The 14,052-nt window shown below is 40.8% G+C and overlaps 1 protein-coding gene across 3 annotated transcripts in view; it reads left to right on the top strand.

The window, feature by feature from the left end:
• GRM3 (glutamate metabotropic receptor 3) overlaps nucleotides 1–14,052 on the top strand; it is a 248,017-nt gene that overhangs the window by 170,951 nt on the left and 63,014 nt on the right. For all 3 annotated transcript variants that reach the window (XM_006057628.4, XM_025291018.3, XM_025291016.3), the window contains one exon: nucleotides 53–908. In XM_006057628.4, coding sequence (XP_006057690.3) covers nucleotides 53–908 — 856 coding nt within the window. The remainder of the gene's footprint in view (nucleotides 1–52; nucleotides 909–14,052) is intronic.

Raw genomic sequence — 14,052 nt, 5'->3', positions numbered from 1 at the left:
CCTCCAGATTTCTAAAAAAATGGTACCTGCCTTGTCTCCCTCACTCCCCCAGGTGGCAAACCTGCTGAGGCTCTTTCAGATCCCACAGATAAGCTACGCATCCACCAGCGCCAAACTCAGCGACAAATCGCGCTATGATTACTTTGCCAGGACCGTGCCCCCCGATTTCTACCAGGCCAAAGCCATGGCCGAGATCTTGCGTTTCTTCAACTGGACCTACGTGTCCACCGTGGCCTCGGAGGGCGACTATGGAGAGACGGGGATCGAGGCCTTCGAGCAGGAAGCCCGCCTGCGCAACATCTGCATTGCCACTGCGGAGAAGGTGGGCCGCTCCAACATCCGCAAATCCTACGACAGCGTGATCCGCGAGCTGCTGCAAAAGCCCAACGCGCGCGTTGTGGTCCTCTTCATGCGCAGCGACGACTCCAGGGAGCTCATCGCCGCTGCCAGCCGCGCCAACGCCTCTTTCACCTGGGTGGCCAGCGACGGCTGGGGTGCGCAGGAGAGCATCATCAAAGGCAGCGAGCACGTGGCCTATGGCGCCATCACCCTGGAGCTGGCCTCGCAGCCCGTCCGCCAGTTCGATCGCTACTTCCAGAGCCTCAACCCCTACAACAACCACCGCAACCCCTGGTTCCGGGACTTCTGGGAGCAGAAGTTCCAGTGCAGCCTCCAGAACAAGCACAACCACCGACGTCCTTGCGACAAGCATCTGGCCATCGACAGCAGCAACTATGAGCAGGAATCCAAGATTATGTTCGTGGTGAATGCAGTATATGCCATGGCCCATGCCCTGCACAAAATGCAGCGTACGCTTTGCCCCAACACCACCAAGCTCTGCGACGCCATGAAGATCCTGGACGGGAAGAAGCTGTACAAGGATTACTTGCTAAAGATCAACTTCACAGGTAAGCAAGAAGCCTTTAATCAATTTTCTTCTATGATGCAAATAGTGGAATCAAAGAGGAATCAAATATCTCTGCCCCAACCCAGAAATCTTTGTTTCAGAGCCACCCAAGCGATTCAAACTGAAATATTCCAAGATGCAATATGATGGGTTTTTTATGTCGGTTACTTATTTTCTTGAGAATATCTTGGCTGGTACACCACATGAGATTGAAGACCCCCTAGGCTGGACTGACCTGCGGTAGCTGCCTAGATGTGGGCTATGCCACATTTGCTCTCTTTCTTGTGATTAGCTGTGGGATATGACACCTGCGCAATGAGCATTTAATCTTCTTTAGCAGAACTGACAACTCTCTAAGGAACATAAACTTCCAAGCTTTCCTTCTGGGTGATTTGAGCAAAAGAGTCTCATAACTTTCACAGTGGGGGTGAGAAAAAAAAAAGTCACTCTTTTTCCAGAGCCTAATTAGGGAAGGAAAGAGAAAAACACTCAGAGCATGGTGATTCCAGGCATTCGAATTTATATCTTCTGCTGTACAGCAGCATTTCCATGTCAGTATTAAGAGTTGTGGATTTTTCTCAGATTATCTTATGAAATGAAACTGTTTTCCTGGGAGCTTGACTTTAAGCAAACTAAAAACTGATGGAAGTCATTCTGATATAGAAGTGAACATCCAGAGGTGTGTTCAAAGTGGCTTTTGCTGCTCTATTTGTTTATAAATATGGTCTAAACATTTCTCAATATAGCACTGTGTTTTAACATACTGGTAACATATAAAAAAAAAAACACAACATCTTTAGAATTGCATGCTCTTCTACAGTGCATGTGATATCATTGCATTAAGGTACCAGTTCTGGGGAATTTTGCTTAAACCTAAGTCATAAAGTGGTAAGTAATATTACTGAGTACAGAAGATTTTGATGCCAAAAATATTCCAATGAGAGAACACTTTCATTTGTCTAAGTTGTTAATCATCTCCCATGCCACTCGTGCGTCATTCTAGTCTGCAGTCTGTTTCAATTGATTTATCATCCAAGGCATGAAAGTTTTTATGCTCAAATCATATAATCAGTGAAGCAAGTAGCAATTCTCACTTCTCCCTTATAGATAATCACTCAGAAGTCAAATGGACTGAAAAAAATCAATGGTAGTACTGAAAGAAGACCCCATGACAACTGGCTTCTAGTCCAGAACTCTCACCCCTACTCTAGCCCAGAAAATAAGCACCAAAATTATCAGCCTGCATTTTTGCACATCCTTTCTTCATTCTACACAGAGAGCCAAAAGTGGCTAAAATTAATTATGTCAGCATTCGCTCCTATTCATCTGATGGATACCATCTCTTAACATTAGAACAGGCACTGAAAATGGTAAAGATGAAGCCTTTCCTGTGCCCTGTATCCCCACAGGTGTATTCCATATAAGAGCATGTGTGTGTGTGTGTGATATACATGTATACATGTCCAGGATTTATCTCAAAATCCCAGATCAGTTCACACTGATGACTCCAGAATATAAGAATGGACCACAGAGTCAGTAAAAAAAAAAAAAAAAAAAAAGAATATCTTTAGACATAAATAAACTCTCAGATTATCTATAAATAGCATCTACAATGCACTTAATTCTTAAAGCTGAATAAGATAAGCAACTTCCTTCCCTTTCAGACTACCCTTGGGGTAATCATTCATCTTTATGCACCACAAGTATTAATTAACTCCATTATTCTAGTTCATTACTCCTTGGTATGCAAATATACAAATATATACACTCATTAACAGCTAAAAAATGAAAACTCTTGGATTTCAGAGAGCCTTTGCAAAGTGTTTTTTGTAACCAAAATATTTTCCTTGATTTCACTGATTGAGTCTTAAATGGCAAAGAAAAATGAAGAAATAAGGCTATTATTTGGATAAATGAAACAACAGGATCTTCTTTTTGTCTGCCTTGTTCAATTACTGGCTTCGATTCTACAATTTAGTTCGGCTGTGGAGACCTGACCACAAAGTGCTATTTTCGCCTTCTCAATTTGCTCGACATTACTACTAGTCACTCTCCATCTCTGAAGAGAATAGCAGGGTGAAAAACAGATTCACACTACAGAAAAGAGAGGGAATTTAGACCAGCTACCAGGCACATATGCATAGCAGTAAGACTTGGGCAAGAAAATGCCTTACTATGAGAGGATCCTGAGATGCTAAACTAGCTAAATATGTCTGTTGAAAGAATAAGGTTAACCTAGTAAACTACTGAAAAGTAGATCTGTTTTACATTTTTTTGGAAATAGTATCTCTGATTCTCTAACTTGAATGCTGAGGCAGTGGCTTAGGCACAATAGGGAACACTTCAGCAAACATTGCAGTCTTCTCTTGGATCAAAAAGTCCTCATGCATCCATCTGCTTGTTCTCAGTGCGTCTACTCCAGGATTCTTCTGGCAGACAGTTGTAGTCAATCCCCCTAGAGCCCTAGTCCTCACAGGATGGAAGCTCTAAGCCTCCTGAGACTACTCCTCTGTTCCTGGGTATATTCCTACTAACTAGTTCCAACACTGGCCACTATGAGTATTCCTTAAAGTTAACCAACTGTGAATATTTCTTTTACAAAAGAGATTTTTGGAAAACTATGTATGCTGTGTTAAAAAGACTTCTAAATAGTGAGTCCTCCTGGCATAAGATCTAGTGACTCTCTACCTCTCTAGACTCATCTTCTGCCACACACCCAGCATTCACCCTTCCTTTCATTAAGACTACTTACAGATCACCATGAACATCATGCCTTTCTTTATGCCTTTGTGCCCTCTGTATATGCTATATCCTCTACCTGGAACATGCTCACCCCATCCCCTTCTGTCAGGTCTAGCCCCTTTACTTATTCCATCCTAACTGCTACTACCCTGGTCCAAGGTGCCAACACCCACCTCCAACCCATCCACAGCACAACAGCCAGGATGGCCTTTTACAGTGTTCAGTTCAGTTCAGTCATTCAGTCGTGTCTGACTCTTTAGGACCTCATGGACTGCAGCACGCCAGGCCACCCTTTCCATCACCAACTCACAGAGTTTACTCAAACTCATGTCCATTGAGTTGGTGATGCCAACCATCTCATCCTGTCATCCCCTTCTCCTCCACCTTCAATCTTTCCCAGCATAAGGGGCTTTTCAGATGTGTCAGTTGTTCGCATCAGGTGGCCAAGCTATTGGAGTTTCAGCTTCAGCAGCAATCCTTCCAATGAATATTCATGATTGGTTTCCTTTAGGATGGACTGGTTGGATCTCTTTGCTGTCCAAAGGACTCTCAAGAGTCTTCTCCAACACCACAGTTCAAAAGCATCAATTCTTTGGCCCTCAGCTTTCTTCGTAGTTCAACTCTCACATCCATACATGACCACTGGAAAAACCATATCCTTGACTAGACAGACCTTTGTTGGCAAAGTAATATCTCTGCTTTTTAATATGCTGTCTAGGTTGGTCATAACTTTCCTTCCAAGGAGTAAGCGTCTTTTAATTTCATGGCTGCAATCACCATCTGCAGTGATTTTGGAGCCCAGAAAAATAAAGTCAGCCACTGTTTCCACTGTTTTCCCATCTATTTGCCATGAAGTGATGGGACCAGATACCATGATCTTAGTTTTCTGAATACTGAGTTGTAAGCCAACTTTTTCACTCTCCTCTTTCACTTTCATCAAGAGGCTCTTTAGTTCTTCTTCACTTTCTGCCATAAGGGTGGTGTCATTCTGAGGTTATTGAAATTTCTCCTGGCAATCTTGATTCCTGTTTGTGCTTCATCTAGTCCAGCATTTCTCATGATGCACTCTGCATATAAGTTAAATAAGCAGCATGAAAATATACAGCCTTGACATACTCTTTTTCCTATTCTGAACCAATCTGTTGTTCCATGTCCAGTTCTAACTGTTGCTTCTTGACCTGCATATAGATTTCTCAGGAGGCAGGTCAGGTGGTCTGGTATTCCCATCTCTTGAAGAATTTTCCACAGTTTGTTGTGACCCACACAGTCAAAGGCTTTAGCATAGTCAATAAAGCAGAAGTAGATGTTTTTCTGGAACTCTCTTGCTTTTTCGATGATCCAACAGATGTTGGCAATTTGATCTCTGGTTCTCTGTCTTTTCTAAATCCAGCTTGAACATCTGGAAGCTCATGGTTCATGTACTGCTGAAGCCTGGCTTGGAAAATTTTGAGCATTACTTTGCTAGTGTGTGAGATGAGTGCAATTGTGCGGTAGTTTGCGCATTCTTTGGCATTGCCTTTCTTTGGGATTGGAATGAAAGTCAGAGGAAGTCACTCCTCTACTCAAAACCTCTTAGAGAGTCTCCCCATGTCGCTCACAGTCAAAGTCAAACTTCTAACAGTGTTCTACAAAGTCCAACCTGGTTGGCCCACCCTGGCTCCCACATCCCTGTTACTGCTGCTCCCCTGCCATCATCCGTTACCTTCCTCTCTTGCTCACTTCACTCCAGCCAGCCTTGTTTCCAAACTTAGGGCTTTTCCACTCCCAATTCCCTCTGCCTGGTAAAGCCCTTTCCCCAGACATCCCTATAGCTAATTTATTCCCTTACTTCCATCGGGCTTTCCTTAAATTCTAGTTTCTTATTGAGGCCCACCTGGCTATGAGGCCCACCTGGCAATGCTTCTTAAGATGGCAATGCCCCCAGTCCCTACCACATGTGCCCCTGTTTCCCTTTAACCTGTTCTACATTTTTTTTCACTCCATTATTTTTTCACCTTCTCTTTTATGGATAATATTTACATTTTCATGTTTATTCTTTATTGCTTGATTTCACACTTGAATATAAACTCCTGAAAACAGAAATTATTATCAGTTTTATTCATTGCAGTAGCCCCAGCATAATAAGTGTTCAGTAAATATTTGTTGATTATGACTAGCACTTAACGCCCATATTTGTGTTTCCTTCTCTGTATCCATTACTAGATTGTGAACTTTTTCAATGCAGAAAACATATGTTCCATCTCTGATCTCAAATACACAACACATTTACTGGTATAGAGTGCAAAATATATTAGTGTTTACCAAAGGAATATGGGATGAGAAAAATAATCAATAGCTTTATAATGTGATTCTTTTTTGTGAAAATTAAATGTATATTTTTTCATTAACAAATGAATTTCAAGAAAGAAAAGTTTATGACTTCTAGAATGACTGGCTTTTTTTTTTTTAACCTAAGCACTGTCCATTGGTTTTATCTTTGTATTTGAGGCAAATTTAAAACCAAAGAGCATCAGCACTGGATCTGGGATTTGTTCCTGTTTTATATATGAAGCCCCATAACTGAAAGTAATTTGCCCAAGATCATCATCTTCTTAGTGGCAAGGAGCAAAGTTGAAATCCAGGTCATCAGACCCAGTGCTGCTTTTATACATACACGGGAACTCTGGGAAGTTGGGGACTTTGATCCCAAACACCTAACACAGTGACTGACACATGCTCACTATTTATTAATGGAGTGCTTATTAAAGGAATAAAAGACAGTCAGTCAATAAGTTCAAAATACGCTTCTTCTTGCTCTCCTTTTCATTATACCCTTAATGCTCCTGGATCACTTTCTCAATTATTTGGAGCTAAGGTTATTCATAAAACAGCCAAACTTTGGAAGCTGAGCCTTAAACCTTAGGATATTAAAAAAAAAAAAAATCTTCAAAGTATTCTTTTATTAGTAAAATTTTTCCATCTGAAAGAGCCATGTCATGTTGAATTTTAAAATAAATATTTAAATCAGAATTATGTTTGGTGGCAAGAGACTTTTCCAAATCATTTTGAGTAAACTTCCATGCACTCATCATGTAAAAAGAGAGCTTAAACTCACCAATGCAGATAAAAACAGAGGAGACAGAGAGGGCTATGGAACAGTTGAAGAAATGCAATGTCACTGTCATTTTGTATGTTCGTGGTCTGGTACAATGCCTCTCACTTTTTATTATGAGACGAGCTCAAGAAAAGGGAATAGACCAAAACCACAGAGTTCCAAAAGGCCTTCCTCAAAGAGAACCATACTTTTATTCCTCACTTGACAGAGGTGGAAATTCAGGATGTCAGCATTATGATCTTCACTTACTGAAACCCCTAAAAGTGAACGCAACTGTCAGGGTGACGTGGTAACTAGAGTACACCCAGTTCAGAAGAAAGCATCCCATTTACTGTGCACACTGCCAGGCTTCTCCAAGGCACAGCCAGCGGGAGGATGCCTTATCTTGGGAATAACACTCATAACATTCCTTTGTGTGATTCACAAGCCTGGGTAAAATGTTCGAGAATGGAAAAACTGAGAATTTTACACAGTAGGAAACTGATCCAAGATCATAGAAAAAATAGGTGGTAGAACAAATCCTCAAAGTCCTGATGTAGCCATTGATTCCAGCTGAGGTTTAGACTTTAGTCCAGGTCCTGGGGACCCAGCAGTAAACAAGACAGCTGGAGTTCCAACTCTGTGAAGCTTACACCAACAGCCAGTCCCCAGAACATCCTCAAAATATAGACGCAGGATTAGTGGGGCTGCATAAAAAAGAATGAAATAATGCCATTTGCAGCAAGATGGATGGACCTAGAGGTTGTCATACTAAGTGAAATAACTCAGAGAAAGACAAATATATGATATCGCTAATATGTGAAATATTAAAAAATGATACAAACGTACTTATTTACAAAATAGAAACAGAAAACAAAGGTGCGATTACCAAAGGGGAAAGGTGGGAGGGAAGGGATAAATTAGGAGGTTGGAATTAACATATACACATATTAATATATGTAAAATAGATGACCAACAAGCACCTACTGTACAGCACAAGGAACTCTACTTAATATTCTATAATAACCAATAGGGAAAAGAATCTGACAAAGAATACATACATGTATATGTATGACTGAATCGCTTTGCTATACACCTGAAACTAACATAACATTGTAAATCAACTGTACTCCAATATAAACAATTTTTTTAAAGAATTAGTGGTTCTGCAATAGTATTCTTGTCTGGAGAATTCCATGGAGGAGCCTGGTGGGCTACAGTCAGTAGGGCTGCAAAGAGTCAGACATGACTGAAGCAACTTAGCACGCACACACGCGTTAACTTTGTGTTCTATTTGGTTTTGAGTTTTGTTTTGGATTGGAAAATCATTGTGTATCTTATCCCCAGAATAAATCTAAATTCACTGAACAAATCTTACTCCCAAGACTTGAATTATAAGCAAAGGGGGCAGCTCTTTGTTAGTACCGGACCTGGTAATCAACAATGGGCTGAAGAGTAGAACACACAGCTGTGAAGGGTTTTTGTTCATTTGTTTGTTGGTTGCTTTTCCCTTTCTCTCTCTCTTTGTGGCACACTTGTCTCCTGGTACCAGCCAAGAGACAGACTCCTGAGATCAGAGGTGCCTGGAGCTCACGGAGATGGTCTAGCTTTGTTCTTATGTTTACAGTTCTCCAAACCTAAAAGAGGAGCAGAGGCAGGAAATGGGTAGTCCAGCCTCACTGCCCCATTCAGCTCTGCATCTGACTCAGCCGGTAGGTAGAATGTTCACTCCTGTTTGGAGCTGTAATCACAGAGCACAGGCCAGGAAGGGCAGGTTTTCTGGGACACTGCACTCTTAAGGAATATGTGTGAGCTGGCCCCAACCCAGCAAGGCTCTCCTCTTGAAAAGTCCAGGGCCATCCAAGGCACAGCAAGGAAGCCAAAATGGTAATGGCCACATCTTTAGATGAATGGGCTTTGAAGTTCCTGAAAGAGCAAACTGCTCTTGATCTTGCTTCCTCCCCTGGAACTTTTATAGTTCCCACAAAAGCACAGAAACTTGTTCCAGCTCTGCTGATCAAAAGCATTTGCAAAATGTAAAGATAAATATCCTGTACTTTTTTTTTTTGCCCCCTTTTCTCTCTGGTCAGCTTCCTGGGGTCACCAGAATAAGATCTAAACCCCCAAAGGACACTGCTCACGCAGTTACTTATTTGTTTATACATCATGCATCTGTGCTTTGGTCGCCTAGAAGCTTGAGAAATGACTCTCATTTTAAGGTCACACAGTGGAGAACAGGAGCCTCTAGAAAACCTAATTTGCCACTTTGGCCTGAGCTTTCTGCTGCCGCTGCTTGTTATTATGATCATATGGTTATTACTATTATTACCTTGATTATTTCATAATGCTTACTTTTTCTCAATCCATTTGAAGAGCCATCCTGTCAATGAAGCAGAAAAACATAATCATCCCCAATAAAATGGATTTTACCATCTTGCTAATTGGAAAAAAATAATACGATAAATGTGCTATTTCTTCTATGTGTCCAGACTCTGGGACACTGTGGTGTATTTACAAGGACATTACAGTAAAGGTGTCTGGAGACTGAAGAAAACATTCAGACCATTTAAAAAAATATATAATCAACATATCCTTCAAAAATAAACTTAGCCTACAATCCTAACTTTCAGGATACCCAGGAAGCGCCTTTTATGGGAAGTTCCCCAGAGCTGGGTTTAGTAAACCTTCCTAGGAACCTAGCAAAAGTCTCCTAATGCCTAAGCAGTGAGCACAGCTTCTGTAGGTGATGGGAGCTGATGTTCTGAGCTGAAGAGTAAGCATTGAGGAGGCTGGCTAAGGGACTCAAGGACCGGTCACTCTTCTAACCACTCTCTTTTATTTTTTTTTAACTGTTCATTTTATATTGGAGTATAGTTGATAAGGCAATGGCAACCCACTCCAGTATTCTTGCCTGGAGAATCCCTTGGACAGAGGAGCCTGGTGGGCTGCTGTCCATGGGGTCGCACAGAGTTGGACACAACTGAAGCGACTCAGCATGCCTGCATGCATTGGAGAAGGAAATGGCAACCCACTCCAGTGTTCTTACCTGGAGAATCCCTTGGACAGAGGAGTCTGGTGGGCTGCCGTCTGTGGGATCGCACAGAGTCAGACACGACTGAGGCGACTTAGCAGCAACAGCAGCAGCAGCAGAGTTGATTAACAAAAGGGTGATAGTTTCAGGTGTACTACAAAATGATTCAGTTATACATATACATGTATCTATTCTTTTTCAAATTCATTTGGCATTTAGGTTGTTACATAATATAACTGGGGTCATGTATCTTTTCAGACCATATTTTTCTCCAGACATATGCCCAGGAGTGGAATTTCAGGATCATATGATAACTCTATTTCTAGTTTTTTAAGGAACTTCCATTCTATTTTCCATAGTGATTGTACCAGTTGACTTCCCTCCAATGGTATAGGAGGGTGACCTCCCTCTTACTTTAAATACTTAACAGATGTCCACAGTATATTTAGTCAATATATATGACATCACCCGGCAAGATTACATAGTAATTCTTCACATTTTCCTCTAAAAACCTAGCATTAAACCTGAGGTAATGTAGACACTCCACTTGGGTGTGTTTCATTTCAAAACTATGATAGCTAAATAATTCATTTCACTAAGATAAATTGGAATTTGAAAAGGTGGCAGAGTCCCCAGAACTTATAATGCTAAATAACATTTCAGAATATTCAAGTATTTAATTCCATCCAAAAACGATTAACAATTTTACTAGCACAGAATTGACCCCATATTAAATTTGCACAATAACATCACAAATACAAGCTTATCCACAAACTAAGCCACTGACCCTAGTATGATTAGATGTTCTAAGACTGACCATTAATATTTTTGTTTATTATTTTAAAAAATCAAGCTTATTGCAATATAATTGACATACCACATTTTGCAAGTGTAAAGTGTGCAACATGTTGACACATTTATATGCTACAAAGTAATTACCATTATAGCCTTGGCTAACATCTCCATCCCATTACAGAATTACCATTACATTTCTGTGGTGAGAACATTTAAGAACTGTTCTCTTTGCAACTTTCAAGTATGTAATACAGTTTTATTGGCTATAATCACCATGTTTTACATTCAGTTCAGTTCAGTTGCTCAGTCGTGTCCAACTCTTTGCGACCCCATGAATCGCAGCACGCCAGGCCTCCCTGTCCATCACCAACTCCCGGAGTTCACTCAGACACACGTCCATCAAGTCAGTGATGCCATCCAGCCATCTCATCCTCTGTCGTCCCCTTCTCCTCCTGCCCCCAATCCCTCCCAGCATCAGAGTCTTTTCCAATGAGTCAACTCTTCGCATGAGGTGGCCAAAGTACTGGAGTTTCAGCTTTAGCATCATTCCTTCCAAAGAAATCCCAGGGCTGATCTCCTTTAGAATGGACTGGTTGGATCTCTTGCAGTCCAAGGGACTCTCAAGAGTCTTCTCCAACACCACAGTTCAAAAGCATCAATTCTTTGGCGCTCAGCCTTCTTCACAGTCCAACTCTCACATCTATACATGACCACAGGAAAAACCATAGCCTTGATTAGAGGAACCTTTGTTGGCAAAGTAATGTCTCTGCTTTTCAATAGGCTATCTAGGTTGGTCATAACTTTCCTTCCAAGGAGTGTCTTTTAATTTCATAGCTGCAGTCACCATCTGCAGTGGTTTTGGAGCCCCCAAAAATAAAGTCTGACACTGTTTCCACTGTTTCCCCATCTATTTCCCATGAAGTGATGGCACCAGATGCCATGATCTTAGTTTTCTGAATGTTGAGCTTTAAGCCAACTTTTTCACTCTCCTCTTTCACTTTCATCAAGAGGCTTTTGAGTTCCTCTTCACTTTCTGCCATAAGGGTGGTATCATCTGCATATCTGAGGTTATTGATATTTCTCCTGGCAATCTTGATTCCAGCTTGTGCTTCTTCCAGCCCAGCGTTTCTCATGATGTACTCTGCATAGAAGTTAAATAAGCAGGGTGACAATATACAGCCTTGACATACTCCTTTTCCTATTTGGAACCAGTCTGTTGTTCCATGTCCAGTTCTAACTGTTGCTTCCTGACCTGCATATAGGTTTCTCAAGAGGCAGGTCAGGTGGTCTGGTATTCCCATCTCTTGAAGAATTTTCCACAGTTTATTGTGATCCACACAGTCAAAGGCTTTGGTATAGTCAATAAAGCAGGAATAGATGTTTTTCTGGAACTCTCTTGCTTTTTCCATGATCCAACAGATGTTGGCAGTTTGATCTCTGGTTCCTCTGCCTTTTCTAAAACCAGCTTGAACATCTGGAAGTTCACGGTTCACATATTGCTGAAGCCTGGCTTGGAGAATTTTGAGCATTACTTTACTAGCATGTGAGATGAGTGCAATTGTGTGGTAGTTTGAGCATTCTTTGGCACTGCCTTTATTTGGGATTGGAATGAAAAGTGACCTTTTCCATTCCTGTGGCCACTGCTGAGTTTTCCAAATTTGCTGGCATATTGAGTGCAGCACTTTCACAGCATCATCTTTCAGGATTTGGAATAGCTCAACTGGAATTCCATCATCTCCATTAGCTTTGTTCATAGTGATGCTTTCTAAGGCCCACTTGACTTCACATTCCAGGATGTCTGGCTCTAGGTCAGTGATCACACCATCGTTATTATCTAGGTCATGAAGATCTTTTTGTACAGTTCATCTGTGTATTCTTGCCACCTCTTCTTAATATCTTCTGCTTCTGTTAGGTCCATATCATTTCTGTCCTTTATCGAGCCCGTCTTTGCATGAAATGTCCCTTTGGTATCTCTAATTTTCTTGAAGAGATCTCTAGTCTTTCCCATCCTTTTGTTTTCCTCTATTTCTTTGCATTGATCACTGAGGAAGGCCTTCTTATCTCTTCTTGCTATTCTTTGGAACTCTGCATTCAGATGCTTATATCTTCCCTTTTCTCCTTTGCTTTTCACTTCTCTTCTTTTCACAGCTATTTGTAAGGCCTCCTCAGACAGCCATTTTGCTTTTTTGCATTTCTTTTCCATGGGGATGGTCTTGATCCCTGTCTCCTGTACAATGTCACGAACCTCCATCCATAGTTCATCAGGCACTCTATCAGATCTAGCCCCTTAAATCTATTTCTCACTTCCACTATATAATCATAAGGGATTTGATTTAGGTCATACCTGACTGGTCTAGTGGTTTTCCCTACTTTCTTCAATTTCAGTCTGAATTTGGCAATAAGGAGTTCATGATCTGAGCCACAGTCAGCTCCCAGTCTTATTTTTGCTGACTGTATAGAGCTTCTCCATCTTTGGCTGCAAAGAATATAATCCTTCTGATTTCAGTGTTGACCATCTGGTGATGTCCATGTGTAGAGTCTTGTGTTGTTGGAAGAAGGTGTTTGCTATGACCAGTGCGTTTTCTTGGCAAAACTCTATTAGCCTTTGCCCTGCTTCATTCCATATTCCAAGGCCAAATTTGCCTGTTACTCCAGGTGTTTCTTGACTTCCTACTTTTGCATTCCAGTCCCCTATAATGAAAAGGACATCTTTTGGGGATGTTAGTTCTAAAAGGTCTTGTAGGTCTTCATAGAACCATTCAACTTCATGTTTTACATTAGATCCTCCAAATTTATTCCTCTTATTACCAGAAGTTATTGCTATATTGCTATACTAAAAAGAGTATAATTTTGAAACTTTTCAAAAAATATTTAGTTTTCACAGTGAATTAGTGTCAGGTACTGTAAAGTATGAAAAACATGAGTAACTGCATCCTTTCCACACTTAAGTAGCTTCATAACTAGTAAAGGCACTAAGAGAATATATCTTGCACTATACAGAATTTCATCTTTGGCATCTTAAGAGAGGGACAGGTAGAAGAGAGAGAGTGTAGGTACAAAGAAGAAATCAACAGTGAGCTGGATTTTAGAAAAGGCTTTCTAAAATATAGAACACTGGATATGACTCATATTTTGTTAGAAGTGGAGAGGGAGAAGGAGACTTTCCAGGTGAATAAACCATTCCACACCACACCAGCATGTTAATAACTTTTAAAATGTGTCATTTCTCTTTAACTTGCTATAAATGCAGAGCTCTTTTGGAAACTAAAATTAAACAATAAAGTATTGATCTGAGTTTTTAGATTAGATTTGAAATGTGCCTTTTCAGTCTCCTCCTATAGAAAATGCATAAAATTTTCCAGAATCACATTGTTTGTGATCTTTATCTTCTTATCTTAACCCTGAACTTCAGCTAAAACCAGTAGAGCTCTAACCTGAAGAAAGGATGAAAAGAAAAAGAACCAGAGTTTACTGATTGCCAGCTGCCTTACAATAGCCATTGTA

This window comes from Bubalus bubalis, chromosome 8, assembly GCF_019923935.1.
Source record: "Bubalus bubalis isolate 160015118507 breed Murrah chromosome 8, NDDB_SH_1, whole genome shotgun sequence".
NCBI classification, from domain to species: Eukaryota; Metazoa; Chordata; class Mammalia; order Artiodactyla; family Bovidae; genus Bubalus; species Bubalus bubalis.
The sequence above is the reverse complement of the archived record's forward strand: the minus strand, read 5'-3'. Positions and strand labels throughout refer to the sequence as shown.